This window comes from Polypterus senegalus, chromosome 2, assembly GCF_016835505.1.
Source record: "Polypterus senegalus isolate Bchr_013 chromosome 2, ASM1683550v1, whole genome shotgun sequence".
In the NCBI taxonomy this organism is placed as follows: Eukaryota; Metazoa; Chordata; class Cladistia; order Polypteriformes; family Polypteridae; genus Polypterus; species Polypterus senegalus.
The window spans coordinates 190,257,829-190,283,715 of NC_053155.1; the positions used below are offsets into that span (position 1 = coordinate 190,257,829).

Sequence of the window (25,887 nt, forward strand, 5' to 3'; positions counted from 1 at the left end):
CAGACCAACAGCAGGAAATCTTATATAACAATCAAGCAGAAATATATAAAATCTTCAGTAAAGATGAAATAGCCATGCACAGAGAAGCAAAGCTGGGTTAAACAAAAAATAACTTGAAGCCTAACCAAGGTAGAGCCACTTCTCATTACCACAACATGTTTGCGAACCTACTCAGGCTGTGTTTGGCTAAGTAGAAAATTTTAAACATCAAATTCTGCAGCTGACCAACAGCAGGTATGGAAAATGGAAGGACCATTTTAGCTCCCACCTAAATCTTATTGCTTCCCTGCAGGGCCTGATAACAGAGGTTGCAAGTACAGTTAAAAGTGAGTCAATCAACTATAAGAAAACAACTGAAAATAAATCAATAGCTGTAATCAGTAAAGAGGAATTTAGTTTTGTAAAATCAATGCAGAAATATTAAAATAAGATGACCTCTGATGTGTTGAATGCCTGAAGCAGATATTTTATCGTGTCTAAATGAAAGAAACGGCTTGAGATAAATGCAGTAGAGGTATCATTTATCCCATCTTCAAAAGAAAGTATTTCAGGCCTGAATGTAGGAACTACAAGGGCATTACTACCAAGAAAGAAAGACCTGAACCTTTCTTATCTGAGTGGCAACTCTCATTCAGGATGACTATCATGTATATAATGTCTACATAAATTATTTCCTTCACAAGTTAACATAATAAAGATCAGGATTTCTGGAAATATATATAAATATTGGAAAAATAATTAAAGTAATAAAGGCACTGTAGTATAAGTATACATAATTCAAGTATAAACTACCCCTTACAACCTATGGATTAGCATATTGGTGTGACCACAAGGGGATGTCACTGAACCCTGAACACCAGACACAACTCCACCAAATGCTGTTTTGGGATAAAATTAAAGGTACTTATTACCCAGGGACATGTTCAGAGGCTTTTTAACAATCCAACAATGTACTCCTTCTCCTTCTCCATGTAAGTTTTGCCCTCTGCCTCCTGACTCTGACTCAGCTGGATAATGCAGAGCGGCTCCTTTACTGTTGGTCCCAGTAGCACTTCTGGTGCAACAGCATTGTATGCCAGAAGCACTTCCAGGTCATTCAGAAGCTCCCCAACATGGGGAGACCATTCCTCACAGCAACCCCCGTGGTGCCCAAGGAACCCCGCAGGGTCCTTCTTCCATACTACAGTACCCAAGCTCTAGCCAGGGGAGCACTGCAACCTCTCGTGCTGGGGGACGATTGTTCAAAAAGTGTTCTCATCCTTTGTCCATCTATTATTTGATCATCCTGACTGGAACAGAAACAGAAAACTATCCCATTCGGGTTGTGTCTCCATTCTTGTGCTCCATCCATTATCCTACCAGAATTGGATGCCAGTCCATTCCTTCCTGCACTTACAGTAGTTGCAACAGAAATCTCAACCACAGAAGAAATGAAGGAGGACTTTGAGTACTGCCTTCAGTTCTAATTATGACATGTTATTGCCCTTCTAACCATGACGAATGTGTATAAATGAGCCTTTGTGTAATTGCAATTGCAAGTGTTGCCCAACATTAATAGAAAATGTGACTTGTGGTCTCTGATGCCAAATCCACTCAAACATAATGTTTACATGGTTTAAGATCTTTACACTGTTGTTTATTTAGGCATTTAATAATAACAAAGGATAAAAGTGCATTAAATAAATAAAACAGATACCTGTGTTTCAATCATTGTGTATGGCACATACAGTATTTAGACTGTCAGTAAAGCTGACAATGCAATAAATAAACACTGGTGTGGCTGGTATTCCTTCTTCCATTGAATCTTGATCCCAATTTTCCTCATAACTGTCAACACAATGATGTTGTGTAGAGGTATCAGTAATACTGTTTAGGTTGTCAAGAGACAAAGTTTTCTCACAGCCCAATACTGAATAAGCAGAGTTCGGTTCCAGGCTGGGATATGTTGTGGAATTTGAATGTTGTCCAAATTATTAAGTTCAGCTAAAATATTGTCATGTGTACGTAGTGTACACCATGCAATGAAATTCTTGCTTGCATGTCTTCTCAAACCAGAAACAGTGCAAGTTTAATCTAGAAGCACCATGTTTTTCCCACAGTCCTTAGTAATTATAAAATGAAAAGTGTCACTAAAGGGCGAGTAGTGGGCAGTAAATTTGCTTATCACTCTCCTGAGGATGTAGGATAAATATTAAAATAGGAAATAACATCTGGGACCATAATTATAATGTCCACCAATGCATGGCAAATTCTGTACCAAAATTTGAGTCTTGAGTATGCAGTATTACTTTGAGTCTACTTTGTTTCCTAACAAATCTCACAAACTTCTACACAGCTCATGGAAATCTATTTTGTTTAGTTTATTTATTTTTTATGCTAAACCATTTGCTTAATTTTGAAATGTTTACTTCCAGCGATGTATCATCTAAGATTTGAGCTTGTAACAATAACTACATTTGGTCCAATGTATTAACCCAGGAGGCTTTTTTTTTCTAATTTTTACACTAACTTTAATTTGAACATTTTATTAAACTTTCATTAGAAATTTAAAATGTCTATGTATGTATTTTCTTCTGTTATTTATGAAGCCCAAGTTATAATATTGAGAAAAAACCTTATAAAAAAGAAATCTTATGGTAGCTGATTCTTTATTGCTCCTATTCCCCATTGTATCCTGATATAAACCTCATTGTTAATTTAGAGTTTTTGACTCATACTGCATAATTTCCCCAGGGGTCTGTCAAAAACACAGTGCACATGAGAAGATTTTTACTATAGATATATTAGCTTAGATAGTGAGTGCACTAATAAAAGCTTTGGATAGAGATTAGATATTCAGTAGTAAGTCAATGTGACCTACTGGAGTAGGTTAAAGATGTAATACTTAAAATTTCAAAAGTTTAGAGGTTTTAAATACAAATAAAGTAATATGTTTGCTTAGCTGACATAAAAACAGAAAATGTGGGCATTCTTAAGTGCCAATATATACAATATATTACTCTTGTTCAGTTATGTTCAAAGTACATATTGCAAGTACACTTTCAAGCCCAGAGACTTGTACACCACTATAACTATAATCCACTTAAAATATACCAAATAATAGCAAGAATACCAGGCCTAGCCCATGAAGTACAAGCGAAACTTATTATTGATACATGGAACTATTTGTATGTTCTGTCTGTACCAGAAAAAATGTCAACTGAAACTTTGAGAAGCATTCCTCACACTGCCTTCTGCACTTCTCCTGTTCTCCTCCTGTGCTCATTCAGCTCCTGTTCACCTTTCACTTCATTAATCTTCATTGCAATCCTGAGTCAAGGAGGATTACAAAGAATTAATATGCTTCTTATGTAATTTGCCTCTTTTCGCAGCTTGGCTCATGTATCATAACTTGTCAGTGTTACATCCCCAATGGGGACATTTGTGCAGCTATTGGTCTGCATGGCGAGTTCTCCTGTGGAGTGGAGAAGGTGCTGTTATTACCCAATATAATGTTATGATTGTACCATTATGCAAGATGTGTTACACCTTAATCAGCATAACAGAAGGAAGTGGTTTTGCAGTGCACTTAAATTAAGAATTGTTATGGTGACAGGCTGATCATGTTTTGAATATATTTTCTTCTCATTCTTCCTAAAACTAACATTCCTTCTCAGTGAATACATCACATGGAGCAATGAATCAACTGGGAAGAATAAAGATTCACTCCATCACAATGGCTATAGTAAGAGATGTGAATGGGGCACCTTGCATGAAAAATAATGTGATTTTGTACCGTAATTGCACTATTTCTGAAAAAAAAATGGAATGATGACAACTCTTTTTTGTTAGTTTATTTTAATTTATAGTTCAAAATATACCATTTTTGGAAAATTTTATTGCCTCAATCAAATCTGTTAAATTTGCATGCTGTTTATGGAGGTGTTGTTTTGCTTGCTTGACATGGCTCTGCTCTGCATTGGCACCATTTTTTTCCATTAAAAGTATATTTAAATAAACAGTAAAGTTTCAATATAGAGAAATTATTATGCTTAATTTATTAGTATCTGTGCTATATCACTTGCATTTTGATTCACTGTTTCAATGCGACTTACGAGTCACTGGACATTTTCTGCTTGTTTGTTACTTGATGTACTTAATATGATTAATAATGCACTTTGCATACAATTTTTTATATTTAGAGATTTATGCATCACGTGGCCACTGCATGCACCGGTGCCCATTGTGTTTTGAACATTCAGTTACAAATATGAAAAATATTCTGTTTCCCTTCACAAAGAAAAATATTGGAAGATGCCAAGTCTAAATGTGATGTTCAGAATGCAGCAGGCTCTGTTTTATGGAGGTAACAGGCAAAGAAATAAAATGGACAATTAACCGATATTCGCATGTTAGAAAAGAACATCAGATATTCAGTTTTTCAGGGTCATCAGGTTTTCATTAATAATAATCAAGCTGTGTCAATGCCTTACAGGTGCAGCTCATGGACTTTCCTCCATTCTTCAGATGTTGTTGTCTTACAATGAATACCTCCCAGCTGTTGACCGTGAACTAGTTTGGCAGAGTGTGGACTTCCTCATGAACCAAGAGCAGAACTGTAACTGGCCCGCAGAACTGGGAGAGATAATCCAGAGGGAAAATGAGTTGGTTCACTGGTGTCATGGAGCACCAGGTAAATGAACAGTGTGTGCAAAACAAAGGAAGAATTAATTTATAGTAACAGCACACTTGCAAACATTATTTACTACAGTGAAAAAACTTGAATAATATACTGTACAGTAGATCATTTATTACCTAAAAAATGTTTGCTACGTAAAGCTGAGAAAATCTGAAGTAAGATTCAACAATTTGAATATTTTCATTGAAATACAACTTTGCATGACATTGCACCCATCTTAAGTATTCAGGAAGACATGTTTCCAGTGTTTCCTATGCTGTTGAAATCCATGAAATTGTGCAGTTAGCATTCTAAAGTAATCAAACACAATTTCTGTTAGTTTGGGTGTGCTGGACTTAACACTGCTGCTTCGTAGCTCCAGGGAACTAGATTCAAATCAAAGTCTTTGTAGAGATGGTATGATTTTCCTGTCTCCACTTTGACTGCTGTCCCATTTAGAGTTGGTTCCTCCCTTTTACCTGACCTTCCTGGAATAGCCTGTGATGCCATGTGATCCTGCAAAGGCAAAAACCACACCATTGATTAGTTCACATGAACCACCTAAAGTACTTAAAGAATTAGCTTAATACTTAATTAGTATTTCAAGCAGTGGGATTTTGTCCACTCTTCTACATATTAAGGGAAGGCTTTGCACAACAAATAATTAATTTTTTGAAGTCTACAGGGTCAGGGCACAATTTAAATTGATGCTTTTTTTCTTTATTAAACCAATAACACAGAGTTTACTAAGTTTCATGTAAATTAATTTTTTGTGTAAAGATTCATTTCAAGATAATGCAAAATGCAGTGTAGTTAGTATTTTTTAAGACATCCATCAAAACAGTCACAAGTATCATTGTCACATACCATAAGTAAGAAAAAGAAAAACAGAAACAGCTAAGTATACTAATTAAAAATCCACAGTTTAGTTTAGTTAGTTTATGATGTGGGTTTTTTAAGAAATACAAATACTTCAGAAGAAGTCACAAGAAACACTGTGGCGAGGCACCTCTGTGTTACCCAAATCCATAATAATGATTCCCAAAAGCAAGCTTTTTATATAAAATTGATGTTTTGGATAGAAAAGTGTCAGGAAGGCATATGCAATAAGAGTACTCAAAGTAACAAGGAGCAGAAACTAAATGCTGCAGCCTCTACTGGTATTGTTAGGAAACAATGCTCATCCTGAAAGATTGCAATAGGAAGATATTAGACCGAAAGATAAAGATCAGAGGAACAGAAACAAAACAGCAACCAAAAATACAGGAGATCGATAGATAGAAAAAAACAAGGCTGAAATGGCCATTGCAAAAAGTTCCTCACTATTACAAAGATGAATCAAAAGGTTTTAACTGATCTTTATTCAGAATCTTGAATGCCAAATAGTGACTATGGTAAGCTAACCTCAGTTTGACTGAAATACCTCCCTGGTAGCTGAGCTTTTAATTACTTACTTACTTACTTACTTACTTACTTACTTATATTTATATAGATCTTTTTCTAAACTACTCAAAGACAGTGGTGAACCATTTCAACCCCCACCAATGTTTAGCATCCACCTGGATGATGTGACAGCAGTCATTCTTGTGCCAGTACACTTACCACACATTTATTAGTTGGTGGAGGGTGAGAGATTTAGCTAGCCAGTAAAGCACAGGGGATGATTAGGGGGCCAGAATGAACAAGGTCATGGGAAATTTAGTTAGGACATCCAAAAACACCCTACTATTTTCAAGAAATACCCATACCATACCATAGGGAGCCAGGGCATTGGAATCCAAACAAAGACCACAGGTTATATGCCCCCTGATGGCCTAACCAACACCTATGTCAGTAACCCAGACATTTTCTAGATGGTCTTCCAAACATGCTTAGCTTCTGGTGGATTGCCTGTTCTGAAGTGAAGGTGGTATGGCTGAGTTTTGCCACAACTCACCTTCTTACTTTTAGGTTCAATAGAAATCTGGATAAGGAACAGCTTAATACCCCACCCTGAGGTTACTTCTGATTCCCAGAAACACTTACAGTGTCAGTGACAACCTAGGAGGGTCCTGTATGTATGCTGCCTAAAACTTGTTCACACAGTCCATGTACTGTGCTGATATCTGTTATGAATCACTTGCCAAGGACCAGGTCAAATACACAGAACAAGAGAACAAAAGACTAGGAGATAGAAGGAATAAATAATATTGAGAGAAATCTTATGCAAAATACAGGAAGGTGACAGAAGACCAAAAGACCCAGTAAAAATGATTGTCAGAGCCAAAACCCAAAGCTGAGAGAAACATAGTCTCTACACTAGCTTTTTTTTAATTGTCCCTGTCTTTAGTAATTGTTGCATAGAATTTTTATAAGAGCATCCTGTGTGATAGTGTGTCTTAAATAGGTGCAATGTGATGACACTACATATCATGTGGTGCCCATATCACATGACTGGCAGCAGGCACCGTGACAGTAAACAGTGGTGTGCGTTGTCTGTGAGTTCTTTTTCCATGTTATTGTGACTTGCCCTTTCTCAGTTCATAGTCACCCGATTCTTACCTTGTGGTGTTGCCATTTCAGTTACGCAATTTATGGCTAACACAGTTTTCTGAGCAGTGGGTGGTGGCTGGGTTTTCTTTTTGCTTAAAATTTATATCTACGTGGCTGTATTTTATCAGATGATGACAAATTCAAAAGGTATCACAGTGGTCTAAGATGCCAGTGAAGATAGACGAGGCACCAGCATCCCATTGTTTAATAGATTTTTTTTTGCTGGCATAAATGATGCATAAACTTGAATCATTCACTAGTCATTAGCAAAACAGAAACAGATTTTATTAGTTAGGTAAGTACTTTTTTTAGTTAGAAAAGTCTGCACACATAAACAACAGCTCCACTAGAATTTTCATGCCAAAAATCTGTGACTATAAACAAAATTGTCATAGCCATACAAATATTGTCATAAAAGGGGCAATGCAAAACACAAAATTTCTACAGTAGAATGAAAAAATATGAAAACACCACAAAAACAATGAAATGAAACAGAATGCATAGCAGAATGATAAAATCCTTATTTCTTTCACCAGACCACTTGTGCAACCTAAACAGCAAAACATCTCTTGCTGGCTGCTTATCCATGTTGGTACAATGGCATTTAGTGATTCTTTCTTGTTGTTAGATTTGGTTAATTTACTTTGTGATGGGTTTTCCTTTCTCCATAATGGGTTTTCCTCCCATATGCCTATATGAGTGTTATATATCCTTGCATCCATCCAGCACACTTTAGTGAAATTAGAAATTAAATACTGGTACTTTAATAATGTCATCTAAGAATACAGTATAAAGGAAGAAAATCATAGTCTTATATATGTTAACCAATAGAACTTTATTAACAGATAATGGATTAGAGTTTTAGAGAGAAAAAAATTGAATTAAGTTTCTTTGAGAACAGTGTATTTAAGTTTTGCAGCCATGAGAAGGCCATCATTAAAGATTATAGTTGTTTCTTATGAAGTAATATTGTAAACATTTGTACATTCAGCTCCTGAAATACATATAATCCATTTGGTTTTTTATTTATTTTCCAGGTATTACTTACCTTTTTGCCAAAGCCTACCTGATCAACAAGAAACCCAGGTATCTGGACACCTGTGTTCGTTGTGGGGAGCTTGCCTGGCAGAAAGGACTGCTGAAGAAAGGTCCTGGTATTTGCCATGGAGTGGCTGGAAGTGGCTATGTTTTTCTACTCTTGTATAGATTAACAGGAAATACGAAATACGTCTACAGGGCACAAAGGTAAGTGCCCCCACCACTCTGAACTTGATTAATAAGACTTTATAATGGATTAATTGAAAGACTGAATAATTTCTTTGGCTCGTAATTAAATACAGACAATCTTACAACAACAACATTTATTTATATAGCACATTTTCATACAAAAAGTAGCTCAAAGTGCTTTACATAATGAAGAAAAGAAAAATAAAAGACAAAATAAGACAACATTAGTTAACATAGAAAAGCAGTAAGGTCCGATGGCCAGGGTGGACAGAAAAAACAAAAAATGGAGGATTATTCCTAACCAAATTAAATAATAAATGTGCAAATAAATACATGTATTTTTAAATGTGCCAATATAAAAATAAAATTAATAATATGTGAGCATAAATAAATGTGTCATGAAATGTTTTTGTTGCTTATTTGTTTATGTATTCATTTAATTATTTCATTTATTTAATTTAATGACTCCACACGCAACATACAATATGCCTGGAAAATTAAAACTATTATTTTCACCTGTCAAAGCTGAGCAGGTAGTGAGGTTTGTTTTTTTTTTTTTGATTGGTGAATTGTCAGTAGTAGGAATATGCGCAGTCATAACTTTGCTCATGTTAAATGCAAGCAAAGTGCATGTCCAGAGTTCTGACTGTGTGTGTGTGCGCTTATGGCATACAGTGGTGTGCAAATGTATTCAGTCCCCATGAAAGTCATCATCATTTTCTGAATGACAAAAGATTTGTACACACATTTATCTATTCATTATTTTTAATGTGGACTCTTGGGCTGTAGCAATACATTTCTAAAGTCAAAATGAAACCATGTTCTATAGATATTTAACTTAAAAAGAAAAACTCAAAAATTAGTGTTTCAAGTCACACACATTAATACTTTGTTGAGAACCCTTTTGATGCAATAACAGCCTTATTTCTTTTGGGGTAAGTATGTACCAGTTTTTCACATTGTTCATGAGTTATTCTCCCCCATTGTTCTTGGCAGAATTGATAGAGATCCTCTAGGTTGGTAGGATGATTCCTCTGGACAGCAGTTTTCAAACAGTGCCGCAGATTCTCTATAGGTTTAAAAGCATAATATTGGCTTGGCCATTCCAAAGCATTCACCTTTTTGTTTTAGAGTCATTCCAGTGTTGTTTTGGCCTTATGCTCAAGGTCATTGTCATATTGAAGGATGAATCTTCTCCTGAGCCGTTGGTTTATAGCAGAATGGAGCAAGTTCTCATGCACTATTGTGTAGTATATGCGTCCATTTGTTGTTCCTTCAAATCTGACAAGATTCCCAGTCCCATCACATGAAAAGCATCCTCATAGCGTGATGCTGCCACCACCAAATTTCACCTTAGGTATGGTTTATCTTGAGGCATGGGAAGTGTTAGTTTTCCACCACCCATACCTCTTTGAAGACTGGCCAAAAGGTTCTATTTTGGTCTCATCTGACCATAAAATATCCTCCCACATCTTAACCGAGCTTTTCTCATGCTTTGTAGCAAATGTCATATGTGCTTTTATGTGGACTTGATTGAGAAATGGCTTCTTTCTTGCTACCCTACTGAAGAAGTCTGTTTAATGGAGAACTCTTGAAATTGTGGACATATGCACATTCACTCCCACTTCAGCCAAAGAGCATTGAAGACTTCTGAGAGTAATGGTTGAATTTTTAGTAACCTCTCCCACCAGTCAACGTCTTGCTCTGATGTTTAGTTTCGAGTTTGTTCTAGTAGTACTAGAGTGTTGTACTTTGTTAGCTATTATGAATGTAGTGAAAAGTCAAGCAAAATGACACCTTTTATTGGTCTGTTCTAGTAAGAGTCTGGATGCTGTAATGAACCCTCCATTTTCTGATTTTGGATCCAACAGTGTATAATGGGACATTTGAAGTCTTTGATATTGTTTTGTAGCCATTTCCCACCTTGTACTATGTTTGTTACATCAGCAGAGTGCTCTTTTGTCTCCATTTTTTCAATGATTGTCCAACAAAGACTAGGGCCCTTTCAAATGGTGCTTTTTATATCCAGAGATATAAAGGACTCACAAGTAGTATAATTATGATTTAATTATAGTCAAATTACTATCAACTTTTGATTAATTTGCACAGATGTTTAAATATGCAAACGCTAACAGTTGAGTTTTTCTTCTTCACTTAAATAACTACAGAAAATGGTTTATTTTGAGTTTGGAAATGTATTGTTACAGTACAAGACTGCATATTAAAAATAGTGAATGGATAAATATGTGTACAAATCTTTCGTCAAGCAGAAAATTATGATGACTTTCAGGGGGATTGAATACTTTTGCACACCAAGTTGGCCCAAATTACAGCATAAAGCAGCTCTTTAAATTCAAAAAGCCATGGATTTATCATCCTCTATGAAGTCTGCATCTGAAGTGTCTGCTTATAAATGGAGCACTTGATAATTAAGGATTTACACGCACTCTTAACAGTGATTAACCGGTCAGGAAGTCAGAACTTGCTAGAGCCCACTATCTTAGCATTGACAGGTGAAAATGATGGTTTTCATTTCAAGGTATATTTGATTTTGCATATGATGTCACTGCAACCTTTAATGCTTCATGAAATATGTAATTATTTATGCTTAAATATAATTGTGCTTTAATGTATTGCCACATTTCACAGTACATTTATTTGCATATTTATTTATTTAATTTTATCTGAAATATTCTTCCATTTTTCCTGATGATTGCTTGGATAGGCTTCAGTTTCCCTATGACCCTACCCTTGATAAAAGAGTTAAGAAGATGGATGCATGGATGGATTAATACTTCTTTATATAAATCTGATCCAATGCTCCTCTTAGAACTATTTGGATGTCTTTGCCACTGATGCAAGAAATATGTCTTATAGTCTGGCCATTGTAGAGAATGCATATTTTCACCATGTCAGCATGGGTATTTCTTTTATTTTCCATAGATGTGTATGCTAGCTCGATAGACAAGACAATATCCTTATGTGAATAAATGTTGGTTTATAAATGAATACATTCTTTGTTGTAAAGGCAAACTGAGCAAAAGTTAGCCATTCTACCATAGACCCTTGATTAATGGAGTGCTGCTGAGATGGTCATCTTTCTGGCAGGTGCTCACATCTCTATCAGAGTGACCATTTGATTATTGGTCAACTTCTTGACCAAAGCCATAAGAGCTTTGGTAGTTCCAAACTTCTTTCCACTTCCCAATTACTGAGGCCACTTTGCTCCTGGGAACATTCAACACTCAACGCTTTAGAATTGTTCTTTTTTATACTCTTTCCTGATGATTGCCTGAGCCATAATTTGATTGTGGAGGTCTACAAAGAGTCCCTTGGAATTCACGGCTTGGTTTTTGTCCTAACATGCAGCATGGGACCTTATATTCACAGACTATGTCTTTCTGAACAATGTCCAATCAATTCAGTTTGCCAGAGGTGGACTTCTATTAAGGCCAGACACATCTCAGGATTAAATAAAGTAGACAGAATGCACCTGACCACAATTTGGAATGCCACAGCAAAGTGGATGAATACTTATGTGAAACATTTCAGTTTTTGATTTTTAATATATTTACAAACCATTCAGAAAACATGTTTTCACTTTGTCATTATGGGTTATTGAGCATGATTGATTGGGCAAAAATGGCAAATGTAGCAACTTAAAATGAAATCAACAAACACAATATAGTGTGCAGAAAGTGAATGAATCAACATATTTTCCGAATCCATTGTGTAAAGGACCAACCCCAAACAGAGAATAAGTATTAGCAGGACCAAGATGCTCTCAGAAAGTATGTTTAATTGATAAAAATTGCAACACAAGAAAAATAAAAAGATGGAAGAAATAACAATGTCTGGTCTCTTTAACTTTATTTTAATTAAACATAGGCTTTGCATTCCTGTCTATCTGGCAGGGTTCTTAAAACAGTTGTGCACATTTTAAATCCAATAACCACTATCAAACCAATTTCACCCTTCAGATTTTCTTACTTTGTCCTTCTTTCCTCCTACCAGTGGAATCCTTGTCCTACTCACCATCCGACTCCAAGGTCAAATGTGATGAGAGTGCACCTTTAATCGCCAGCCTGGGACCATCCTTTCAAGCCAGGGCTTAGTTTCTGTTTGGACAAGGGACACCAAGGCTAGAGCTCTTGCTAGTGGTTCCTTGTGTCCCTATAATGTCTGACCAAATATTAAACTTAAATGGGAAAAATACCATTCCAGCCCCTTAGCTGCATGTCTTCAAAGCACCACACATTTCTGCATGAATATAGGAACCTATTTCCCTAGTACTAAATGTTTCCTCTCAGATCACTTGTCACTTTTCAGTGCTAAGGCTGGCTAGTCATCCCTTTACAACAATATAAAGTACATATAAATGATATTGTTATAACAGAGTGTTTTGTGTTTTAGTATTGCTATATTTGTGTATTGTATTGTGTATAGCAGGGGTGTCAAACTCCAGTCCTGAAGGGCCGCAGTGGCTGCAGGTTTTCATTCTAACCATCTTCTTAATTAGTGACCAGTTTTTGCTGCTAATTACTTCTTTTAGTTAACTTGACTCAGGCCCTTTAGTTGTTTCTTTTTCCTTAATTAGCAGCCAAACAATAATGAGACACAAAACAAGCCACCACATCACACAATATCTGAAAATAAAGAAAGGCGAAGGTCTCAGTAATGTTGATCTCTCAACTCACCAAAACACTTTGACGATGTTTTTATGAAAAACAGAAAATCAACAGTTTTGGAAATGTCAGCTGTGGCAGAACGAGAGCAACAACAAGCCGTAGAATTAAATAACGGGTTTAATTAACAGCAAGAATTGGCTTCTCATTATGAAACTGGTTGGAGTTTGAAGCCCCAGTTTAGCTGGTCATCTGTTGGATCGTTTCACGTCTCATTTCTGATTGGCTGTCATTTAATGAGGAAACGAATCAATTCAGAGGACTGAATCCTTCTAACAGGGCTATTAAAATGAGAATTAGCAGTGAAAACAGGTCACTGATTAGGAAAAGGGTTAGAATGAAAACCTGTAGCCGCTGTGGCCCACCAGACCTGGAGTTTGACACCTGTGGTGTATAGTATGTGTAAAATACTTTAATACTTCTTTTCAGTGTAACAATAAATTCAAGTGAGTTGTAGATCACTACTTCTTGGAGTAAATAGTATTAACATTAGGTAGGTGGCGAACAAAACAGTTTACTTGCTTTTTATGCAAAACTAAAGGTTAATGTTACTACAATCTCTGTGAATACCTAGGAGGAAATAATAATAGCTTTTAAAATATCACTCCTAATTATGCTAGCTTTAGTATCCAACTTACCTCACACAAAATTCAATGCATTTACATTTAATTTACAGTATTCTTGAAGTTTCCTACAAACAAACTTCAGCACTGGATGCTGTGTTGGAGACTGTGACTTTACAGACCATGAACAGAAATACAGGTCCAGGGAATGACTGTCTTGTCTACTTTATTAGCTGTTCTCTGGCCTCAGACAAATTTTCTTTCCATGTTATACCAATTCATCTGCCTGGAGCCATCACTATAATAAGATGACCATTATTTGGCTCTCTTACTGTACCAGTGCATGCTCCCCAATTTGACTTAATGAAAGAAATAAAATGATAAAGTGGCTTGTGCCACATAGTGGAGAAGTAAGTAGCATTGCTAGCTCTACATGCTGTGGTCCTATTCAGGTTTGCTGTCTGTCAGCAAAGCCAATGGAATTCTTCTCTTACACTTGGCCTCAACTATACAAGCAAAATAAAATATATATACAGTAACAGCTTCCACAGCATTCATTTCACAACAAAAAATAGAACCCAAATGACTTGATAAGGTAATTATTGACATGTGTGCTGTTCAGTGGTACTTCAGTATTTAGTCTGATGTTCATGTCATGCAAAGTCTAGGTGTATTACAACAAAGCTCAACTCTATTCGCTTGTTCAGTCTGGGTTTCCAAAAAGCAGCCGACAGTCTCAGTGGTGAAAATGGCCAGAATATTCAAGATAAATTATGCACCAGTTTTTAAGGCAGCAGCAAAAGCACCATAACTGGCTTTTCTATATGAAATTGAAATATTAATCATTAGATTATACATAATTCATCTTCAATGGAATTATTCATTTGTATATTACTGTGAAATTACTTTCTTATTTTATACTCGAGAAAAGGTTGGGAGCAAGTGCATTGCTGCACCCACCACACGATGAACCACCTGGATTGGGACTCGAATGCAACAGATGACACCTCAGCACCGGTGTGAGGTTTTTTTTTTACAGTGGCTAGAGTGCCAATCCAGCCACCAAACCCCAGGTTTTCCCTGTAAGTTGGAGGACCTGCTTGCAGTGCTGGATGCAGATTAACATCATACCCAGGATGAAGCAATTGCATGTTAAGGGCCTTGCTCAAGGGCCCAACAGAGAAAAGTCACTTCTGGTGTTTTATGGGATTTGAACCGGCAACCTTCTGATTGCTGGCACAGATCCCTGGCTTCAGAGCCACCATTCCACTCCATAATGCAGTAAAATGTATAAAAAATAAGTAAGGCAATTGAAAAGGCACCTACTTTTTTCTATTACATTTGCCAGGAGGCTAATTATAAGAGAAAAAGAAAAAAGGAAAACAACCAATTTCAGATCAAAGCATATTTTGTGTATATATTATTTAACCTTCAAGATTCAATTTCCTTTTATGCATATGAACTCCAAATTAATTGATAAAATTTGGAAGAAAAATAAGAGTAACAGAAAAAAAATCCACAAATTAACTTAACAGATAACATGTTTATATCAGTGCTTTGAATATTAAAATGTTGAATTCAGTGATTTTATTGAACTTACCAGTTAAACTAAAAAGATGATGAAAGGGAAAAGACTGAAACAGACAGCTGGTGTCATTATTTTTTAATTACTTTCAAAGAGAAGAGATTTCAAAGGATGAGAGTATCTTAAGATAAATATTGTATAATCACTTTTGCAATTCATCTTTCCTATGTATATGACAATTGCTCCAATGCATTATATATTAAGGAGAACACAGAGATTTCATTTTACAGTAGATATAATGAACACATTTTATATAGCCTTAAATACATATCAAACTGAACAAGGATTGGATAGTTTAATTCATGCCTTGTCTTAATATTTTTAAAATGTATTTACTTTCTTGACAGGTTTGCAGAATTCTTATTTTCAAATGAATTCAAGACTGGATCCAATAATGTCGAGAGCATTTACAGTTTGTTTGAAGGTCTTTCAGGAACGGTGTGTTTCTTGGTGGATCTTATTCAGCCAGAGAAAGCTGAATTTCCTCTCTTCAGTGTATTTGTGTAACAATGAATCATACGCTATGTCCAGGAAAAATTGAATTAATAACCTAGGGGCCGCTCTTTGCCTAAATGGGTTACCTGCATTAGTGTTTGGAAGCTGTCAAAAAAATGGATGTGCGAGACATCAGAGGTATTGTAAGAGTGTTAAATTTTCAGCACTTGCGGCTTAATAAAATGTATGTTGATGTTTCTGTGCTTTTTCTAACACACATGTATTCTTTGAAATTAGTGTATTATTTGTCAAGCTCTTTGTATTATCTGTATTAACAATTTACTTCATACACCATGTTTTATGAATATGTTTAAGTGTATTATGCCTGTTTGCAAAATTGGATATAGACCTGATATTTCATAACACACTGTGGTTATTAAATGGTGCAGGCAGTTCATTCATACTTGGAGTTCCTTTATCTTTTGACAAATAATGTTATTAAACAATATTTATGAGTAGTGTGGGAACAGCAGATATGAGGTAGTAAGTGGGTATTTTTCAAAATTTAAACAACTATTAAACAATGTTTTTTTAACTCTGTATTCGTTTTGCCAAATGTTAGCTATTAGCTGTATAGTAATCCATTCAACACCTAAGTAATTAAAGAAACAATGTGTAATTTTGCATACTTTTTTGCAGTAAAATGGCATGCATATTAATTTTATTATTTTCAGTAATGTTTTAATTATAAACAGTATCGTGTATTTAACCTGAAAAAATTGAATGCTAATATGCTTTGTGTTAATTTGGATTGTTATTACATGTGTCTATCATTTGTTCTAATCGAGTTATTGTGAAAGATTTTCAAAGTAATTAATCAATTAGAAATATGTATTTTTGTAACGTCCAGCCAATAGACCTATTTTATAGATGACTATAAAATAAATGATAATCTAATTAACTCAGAAAGTTAAAGGTACTGCTGACCATGTGTTAAAACAAGTGGGTTCCAAAATAGGAATCAATAAATGAACAGTTGCATGAAAGTCACTTGTTACTCAGCATTGGAGAATATCATATCAAATTTAATTTCACCATTTTGAATGCACACTGTTGTAAACAAAATATACAGTATATACTACTGAACTGATAGTAGCATTGCTTTGGTGATACATTTTGTTTCCTTTTTCATTTGGATATCTTTCTGGACATGCACTAGAGTCATGAATCAACATTTTTATCTACAAGCATAATTTAAAGTAATCATTCAAAACTCATAATAGCTGATACGACTGTCGCTGTTGTAAACCGGCAGTCCCAAAAGTACTTTCAAAAACCCTGACTAGACACAAAAGGAACTCATGGAATCTTTATAAAGTAAACCACAAAAAAAGTATGTTTCTCCAATGCACAAAGGCAATATGAAATTGCCTATAACATGAGCATAATCCAAATCAAATTAGTCCCAATACACATTCCTAAAGCAAGGTTAAAACATAGAGCAGAAGGTCAAAAATCCAGACATCCAATAATTCACTGAAACTATAGTAAACACAAGTAAACTATGAAATCCCAATGAAAGGTCCATAGAGGGCTAAATCACTAGTAAAAGATAAGAAATCAAAAAAAAAACATTGTATTAATAATCACTGGCATTGAAAGAGTCTAAAATGACATTCCTCTTGTTTATATATATGAAATTAGTCATTTTTAACTTTCTGGATTACAACCGCTTGTAAAGAATCAAGTATCAAAAATATTGTAATATTCATGATCAGCAACCTCGAAGTAATATAAAAAGACCGTCCACATACCTATATTACCAATCTCCTAAATTCAGAAGTTTTGTAAAAAAGAGAAACTTCCCATCGGGGGGGTGAACCTCTGGGGTCATTTGACGTGGCATGAATAACTTCAAGTCCTTCTGATTATTTTTTACTGCAGACACCTATTATTTTACTTTTTATGATAAGGATGTAATTTCCTGCACTAAATATGGTTGACAAGTGGCATAGAAATTTTTTGGGGGGGCTTTGAGGGCCAAAAATAGTAGGGAACCCCAAAAAGCTTGATATAATTCATAAGTGGATATCAGGATGCGTTGAACAGTATAACTAACATATGTGGGAGTTTCATACTGGTGAGTCGAGGGCACTGGACAAAATAAATTATCTCAAAGCATTCATAAGTAATTCTTAGGAACACAAAAAAATAGAATCTTTGCTTCAACACCTCAATTTCTGATTGACCCTTCTTTTCATGTACAGCACTTCACTTTGAAATACTTCATCTAAGCATGAGGGTCACAGAAAGTTCTAGATTATCACTGAGAGTGTTCTTGTGTCTAATTTTCACCTGTAGAATACTCTTCTGAAGATGATTCCTGGAGCCTTCTGGTGGTTTTTATACGCCTTTTTTAGTACAACATAAAGGCCATATGAACATGAACTTGAAAGTGACGCCAAGTGCACACTAATCACTAATGACCTAGAACAAATTCTTTGGCAGTCATTTTGAGACTTAAAAACATGTTTAGCAAAAATAATTTCTTTCATGCAAATCAATTTTTCACATCTTTAGTAACTGAATCAAAATGTTTCCTCCAAGATATTTACGTATCTATTCATTTGGAGGCACAAAAAAGTTGGTGAGGGAAATGAAGAAATGAGAAACCAAATTTGGGGAATTTGTTTCCAAATGGTACCTCTGAACTACTGCATGTTGAGTTGCTGGCATGATGCAAGCCTTTATTGTAACTCTTAATAAAATAAATTACATTTTTAATTGTTTAAAACTGCCTAAATTCAGGACATACTGTACACAAAGCACCAAGAGAACTTCTCATTATTTACCAACCATTTTCCATTTGTAAGATTTGCTCCTCCAATATATCCCATTACATTGAACATATTTCATTTCAGGATCAGTTATTTTTTTTCTCAGCTCAGGTGGCTACATCAATCTGAATTCATGATATTTAGAACTGGGCGTTCAAAGAATGCTGCATTGCATTAAATAACAATTGCTTACTATTCTAATTTGTCCTCTGTTCTGCATTTATAATTGAGCCAAATAACATTCAACCAAAATGAAATGTAGCATTAAAGTCTTCTGTAGCATTGGCAGTAATTTGTTCAAAGGTCAGAGAGGTTTGATTGTTGGAAGACACAATGAAAGTAAATTCAGATCACTTAGGCATAGTAAGTGACATCTGTTCACCACTGATAACACACAGCTGGTGACACACCGGTGCAATCACAGTCGCATGCTTGTGTTTGAATTGGTTCTGTTGAGGACAGACAGGGTAAGATATGAAAAAAATAATAAAATTAATGCAAATAATAATTAATACTTGTCACTTAAAACACAGTAAATATATACCATATACCTTCTAGTAACCTTTCACTAAGAACAATGACAAAGAAAAGTGTTGAAATGAATAATTAAATTGTATTTTGTGGAAATAGTTGAAGTTTCATTCTGAATCTTTTCAGTTCCAGCCCATACCTGTTTTTGAAATGGGATAAAAACAGAGCTCTATCTGAAACCCATAAGACATTTCTAGCATCTACTCTAAAAGGCGTTATGATCCTTTCAAGATTAATTATAGATTTCTTAGTTGAATTTGGCATAATTAATCAGAGTATAAATATATCTTCATTTTCACAATTGTATTTTAGACTAATTAAAGGATTTAAGAGTTTCCAGTGTATTTTCTACAGCTGTAAATGTATTATTTAATTCCTAATAATTATCTCCTGAACAATTTTTAGATGTAATTTTAGCTTCCAAAACAGCTCAGTTGTATTGGAATTTTCAGTGGTGTTATGTTTAAAAATGTTCGAAGAACTGACTGATTGTGCAAATGCCTATTAATTTCAAGAGAATGGAGACATTATATGAGAGAAATCATAGTAATAATGTCTAATTTTCTGTTAACCTCATAGAGGAAGTACCCACTATATAAACTGGAATAATTTTAACTAACATATCACACTTTTATGGAGCCTTCAATACACACTGTTCTCAACTTTGTCCCAGAATTATTACTCTCAATTAAACCTAATGATTTAGTTTCATTTTAACTGCCATTGCCATACCATACTCTGTTGCACCAGGTCAATATCTTCTCCAGTTGTAATTGTATCCATTATTTAAGATGGTAGTGAAATAGGTGGACTTTCCTTAGCATTTTCAACAAGTAAAGGTGTTCTTTAGCTTTCTTAGCAAGATAAGTTATGTTGAGTGACCATGGCAGATTGTCAGTGATTTAGACTCCTGCAAGCTCCAGTGTATCACCTCTATTAAGGATTTTGTCTGCATTTGTCATTTCCCCAGCTTTCTGCCACTGTGTTTATGCAGTTTTTCTGTTTATTTTACCATTTTGTCTTACCTCCATTATCTCTTGTGTCTTTAGAGGCAAGGCCTCATTATGAATTAGGACTCTCAGCTGCAGTGGTCATTGCAGCTGCAGTTAACTGAGAGTCCATTATAATACCCTGCTGCCAATAGCAATTTGCTGTGGCATTGACTAACTCTAGATGCTGTATTCTTCAATACCTCTAAATGCATCTGTAAGGTTTTTTTTTTCCTTTTGTTTCATTTATGTTAGCTGTTGTAGTACATCTCCTTTAAGACTTTTACTTTTTGGATGTTTCCATTTTGTAATAGGATTATCAACATTTAAATTATTTTTTGCCTATGTTTTTTGATCTGTTTTACTTGTCTGATTTCTAATCAATTTTTTTTTAATTTTTATTTATTAATTTTATTACAATCAATACATAGCAATCAAGTTTTTACAAAAAAAAGAATTATGTTAAGAACAGATCGATCCCCACCCTTGAGAGAGAGAGCAAGCCAAACGGTGTAAAATTTAAGGCTTGTAAAAATACCTAAATTAATAAATTCTCTGTGCTTTATAAACTTATTTTAAAATATTACTGATTAGATCCTGCCATGTTTTGAAAAAAGTCTGTACGGATCCTCTAACTGAGTATTTGATTTTTCCAATTTTAAATAATATAACACATCAGTTTCCCACTGACTTAAAAGAGGAGAGTTTGGGTTCTTCCAGTTTATCAGAATAAGTCTGCGTGCCAACAGTGTAGTGAATGCAATCACAATGTGTTTGTCCTTCTCCACTTTAAGACCCTCTGGAAGAACCCCAAACACAGCTGTTAATGGGTTAGAAGGGATTGTGAGTCCAAGGCTGTCTGAGAGGTAATTAAAAATTTTTGTCCAGAATAATGTTAATTTGGTGCAGGCCCAGAACATGTGACCTGTTGAGGCTGGGACTTGGTTGCAACGTTCACAGGTTGGATCATGCCCTGGATACATTTTGGAGAGTTTTAGTTGAGACAGATGTGCTCGATATATAATTTTGAGTTGTATAATTGTATGCTTTGCGCATATGGAGCTCGAGTGAATTCTCTGCATTGCTACTTTCCACTCCTTTTCTGATATATTAATTGAGAGGTCATTTTCCCAGTGTCCTCTTGGATCTTTGAAAGGAAGGGATTGTAAAATGATTTTATATATTGTAGAGATGGAGTCTAATTCCTCAAAATTGAGCAATATTTTTTCCAGCGTGGATGAGGGTGCAAGATGAGGAAAATCTGGAAGGTTCTGTTTAACAAAGTTCCTGATTTGAAGATAGTGAAAGAAATTTGTAGCTGGAATGTTAAATTTGGAATGTAATTGTTCATAGGATGCAAAGACGTTGTCTATATAAAGAACTCTAAGCAAGTCAATTCCAAATTTTTTCCAGATATTAAAAACTGCATATGTGTTGATTTCTAATCAATTTTTGATTTGCATAAAACTGATACTTAGTTAAAATTAATTTAAATCACCTTTTAGAGCAGGTTTTCATTGTAACCCTTTTCTTAATTAGTAATCTGTTTTTGCTCCTAATTAACTTCTTTTGAATTAATGTTAATTGACTTGCTCTTGAAGACTCAGACCCAATAACTGTTTCTTTTTCTTTAATTAGCAACCAAACAATAATGAGATATAAACTGAACCAAAACACGACCAGCAAACTGTGACCATCATATAATATCTGGAACTAAAAAGGAATGTTGATTTGCTCAGGTCCCCAAAACATTTTAGCAGGGCTTTTTTAATTTTAAAAAACGACTACCATTAGAAAACGAGAGCAGCAACAAGCCATGGAATTAAAGGACGGGTTTAATTAACAACAAGACTTGGTGTCTAATTAAGTAACTGGTTGGAGTGAAATTTGTTGGAGTTTGAGGCGCTGACTTAGTTGGTCTTCTGTTGGCTCACTCACTTCACATTTCATTTCTGTTTAAGGAAAGAAATGAAGCAATTCAGAGGGACGATAAAGAAATTCCAGGGAACAAAAAAACAAGCCAATTAAAATTAATTCAAAAGAAGTTAATTAGTAGCAAAAACAAGTCACTAATTAAGAAAAGGGTTAGAACGAAAACCTGCAGCCACTGCAGTCCTCCAGGACTAGAGTTTGAGATCCCTGTTTTAGAGTTTGAGAAGTCTTACCTTGTCATTTTTCGGTGTACTTAAATCATTTCTTTGCACTTTTGGCTTGTTTTTGTTCACAGCTGTCCTATCCAGCACTTTAGAAGCCCCTTTTAGGTTTTCTAAAGTGATGTACCATATTTTTAACTCATTTGTTATTACTTTTTATTATTGTTATTATTATTGCTTTCAGTTATTAATAAAAAAATAATTGTGCCATTTTTGTTGACATTTTGTTTTCTATGTGTGGTGGCATTCAAAGTGAGACATATCTAAAATAAACATATTTGATTAAAAAACAACAGAAATAATGAAAAAATGTAGAAATATGGATGGACTGAGTAAAATGACACAATACAAGGCAAAAAAAAAGAAAAAGAAAAAAGAATTCATTGTTACAAAGCGGTTGTGACTGCTACATAGTGTGTCTCTAGAAATGACATAATTACCATCATCAATGCAGTGGTATAAAAAAGTGGCGCCTCAGAAACATAATTATCCAAGGTTCAGAGATCTCTAATGAAACAAAATTCCACCTTTCATGTGTATATTTCAAGTGCTTTAGTATTTCCAATTCCTATCTGTTTGTTTTTGTTTCCTTGCAATGATATTTTGAATTAGTGGCTGTGATGATCATTAGGACAGATCTTTTGTTTTGAGTTTGGCCTGGGTTTACATTTACTCTCCTGGTCATCTCATTAAGTTTTTCCTTGTGCAAGGCATAATACCTGTTAGGGATTAATTGTAAAAATAGGTAGATTGCTTTCATTGTGCCACTTAGTGAGAAGTTTAAATACCTCTTGGTGCCTCCATCACCACTTTAGGTAGGGTATCATAGGCATGTGTAATCAGATTCTAGGTGTGTTGTGATGAACAGGCTTCTTCTTGAAAAGAGAAAGTGACAACTGCTAATGCAGGGCTCCCCTGGAGTTACAGCATCGTTGGCTTAAGGAGACTGAGTAAAATGTCACAAAACATATACAGCATCAGTTAAACTTGCAGTAGGCAATATCCAGGTGATTCTTAAATAATCTGGACTCGCTTGTACATCAAAACTTGTACTGAATGAGGGATTTCAAAGCTTCATTCTTAAGCTAACACTGAGAACATTATATTCCAAGAAAATGTTTTCTTGAATTTTTCTCAGTGAATTAATATGGCTTTGCTTTGGAAATATAGCAATTATGGTAAAGCATTTTCTAGTATGGAATACAATTATAATTATCTGAAGATTGCTTTGATGTGGTATATTTGAATTTACAAGGAATCTAAAAATATGTGTATTAATAAAAACTATTGTCCATAGGCTATTTAATAACACAGTACTGTATTGGTTAATTTGAATCCAATTATGTGCAAATGAATTTAGTACATCAAAAACAGTTTCTTGGAAAGGAATCTACAAGGAAAATACTAAATTAAAATGAAACCTGAACCAATTTAAGATGGGGCAACTGTCTGCGCTATTCTACTTTTCAAAAAAGGGAACTGATCAATGAAGAACGGCTTGAAATCTGTTTTGACAGAAACTCATTTTAGTTGAAGCGAATATCTTGCTAAAGTTTAAATTTATCATGTAGTTTCCTCCATAGTCAAAGACTCTAGGAATGATAAAAAAAAATCCTAGTCATTAGCTGAGATATAATTGTCTTACTTCTTAAACAACCTTTAGGCAGAACATATAAAAAATAAATATGTATAAGTAAATATGAGAGCAAATTATGAATACATGAATAAAGCTTTTAAAGGAGAAACAGAATAGAAAGGCATGCATGTGTCATATATTTCGTTTGATAGAATAAATTCCTAAAAACACACTTAATTATAGACTGACATTCGTCTTTATCTGCAAGATTTTTAATGTCCCTGTTATTTAAGCAGCCACAATGTTACTTGTGTGCCTCTAAATTCTTTTTTCTTTTTCTTTTTTTTTGCCTTGTATTGTGTCATTTTACTTAGTCCATCCATATTTCTACATTTTTTCATTATTTCTGTTGTTTTTTCAATCAAATATGTTTATTTTAGATATGTCTCATTTTGAATATATAATGTATAATACACTAGCAAAATACCCGCGCTTTGCAGCGCAGAAGTAGTGTGTTAAAGAAGTAAAGAAAAAGAAAAGGAAACATTTTGAAAATAACGTAACATGATTATCAAAGTAATTGTTTTGTGTATTTGGCGGCAGCGTCACGAAGTTGTTTTCGGTAGCTGCATCAGAAAATGTACCACGACGTCTGACACGCCTCCTTTTTAGTGTTTTCTCAAAGCTTGGATTGCTGCTGATTGAGTCTACATATATATATATATATATATATATATATATATATATATATATATATATATATATATATATATATATATATACATACATACATACTGTACATACATACATACATACATATATACTGTACATATATACGTATCTACATATACACATATATATATACATACCTATCTACATCATATATACACACACATACATACATACATACACACACACAAATTATATATGTGTGTGTGTGTGTGTGTATATATATATACTGTGTATATATATATATACATACACATACATACATACATACATACACACAGGTGTATATATATGTGTATATATATGTATATATGTATATATATATATATATATATGTATGTGTCTATATGTGTGTGTATAGCTTTGGTCACTGAGTGCAAGGGAAAAATAATAAAATGTAGTCTATAAGTTATTAAACAGTAAAACATTAACATTTTAAGAAGTACAGGTACATTGAGCACTACTGGAGTGGTTTCGGGTAAACTACATTTTAAAGACGGTGTAACACAACAGGTAAGTAGTACTAACAGCAGCTAAAATGTATATGGATGATCTCTCGGTAGTTGATCCCTTTTGAAAGGCGCTACATGACGGCTGTGGTATAGAAATTACATTTTCTATGTGAACGTCCAAATTTCTGCCTCTGGTAATGTGCCTTACCGGCATTACCAGCAATTAAAGAAAATTAGTTTTGTGTCCTCTGCAGTGTTAAGAGAGAAAGGCTTTGGTTTGGGATAAAAGGAAAAAAGGTGTAAAGAAAGGAAAGTCGCCTTTTTATTTTATATAGTGTAGAAAGATGTCTTTGCTGACGATATGAGCGCCTTTTGGGGACAGTCGCGGTGGGTTTTGTGTAGACTGGTGAGACGTCCCTGCCATTAATCGGCTGTGATGGCACTTTTGGTCCTCCACTCCATGTGCGTGTCTTCATAATCCGAGCTGACGACCTCATAATCGTATACGTGCAAAAGAAAGTGTGAATCGCCTTAATATTAGTTTGCCGCAGTGTAGAAAAGGGATCCCATGTTTGCACTTGTCTGAGCTATATCTCAGGGGGTGAAGGAAAAAAATTAAAAGTGCTCACTTTGACTTAAGGCAGAAGCGCAGTCAGCGTCTCAAAGGCCGGCACAGCTATGCGCGCGCGCCGGCTGCTCGAGTTTTGCAGGGCAGGAGACGCCACTTTTTGCAGACACGTTCACGTGATCAAAAGTCTCCGCGCTCTTTGGAGGTCATATATATATAGCAAAATACCCACGCTTCGCAGCAGAGAAGTAGTGTGTTAAAGAAGTAATGAAAAAGAAAAGGAAACATTTTAATAATAACGTAACATGATTGACATTGTCATTGTCATGAGTGTTGCTGTCATATATATATACTAGCAAAATACCCGC

General features: G+C 34.8%; 1 protein-coding gene across 1 annotated transcript in view; it reads left to right on the plus strand.

Annotated features, from left to right (window-relative positions):
- The window catches only part of LOC120523614 (lanC-like protein 3), an 83,061-nt gene extending 66,698 nt beyond the window's left edge, over positions 1–16,363 (plus strand). The window contains exons 3-5 of the mRNA XM_039745068.1: positions 4,475–4,672; positions 8,227–8,434; positions 15,597–16,363. Coding sequence (XP_039601002.1) covers positions 4,475–4,672; positions 8,227–8,434; positions 15,597–15,756 — 566 coding nt within the window. The 3' untranslated portion in view covers positions 15,757–16,363. The remainder of the gene's footprint in view (positions 1–4,474; positions 4,673–8,226; positions 8,435–15,596) is intronic.
- The last annotated feature ends 9,524 nt before the right edge of the window (positions 16,364–25,887 follow it).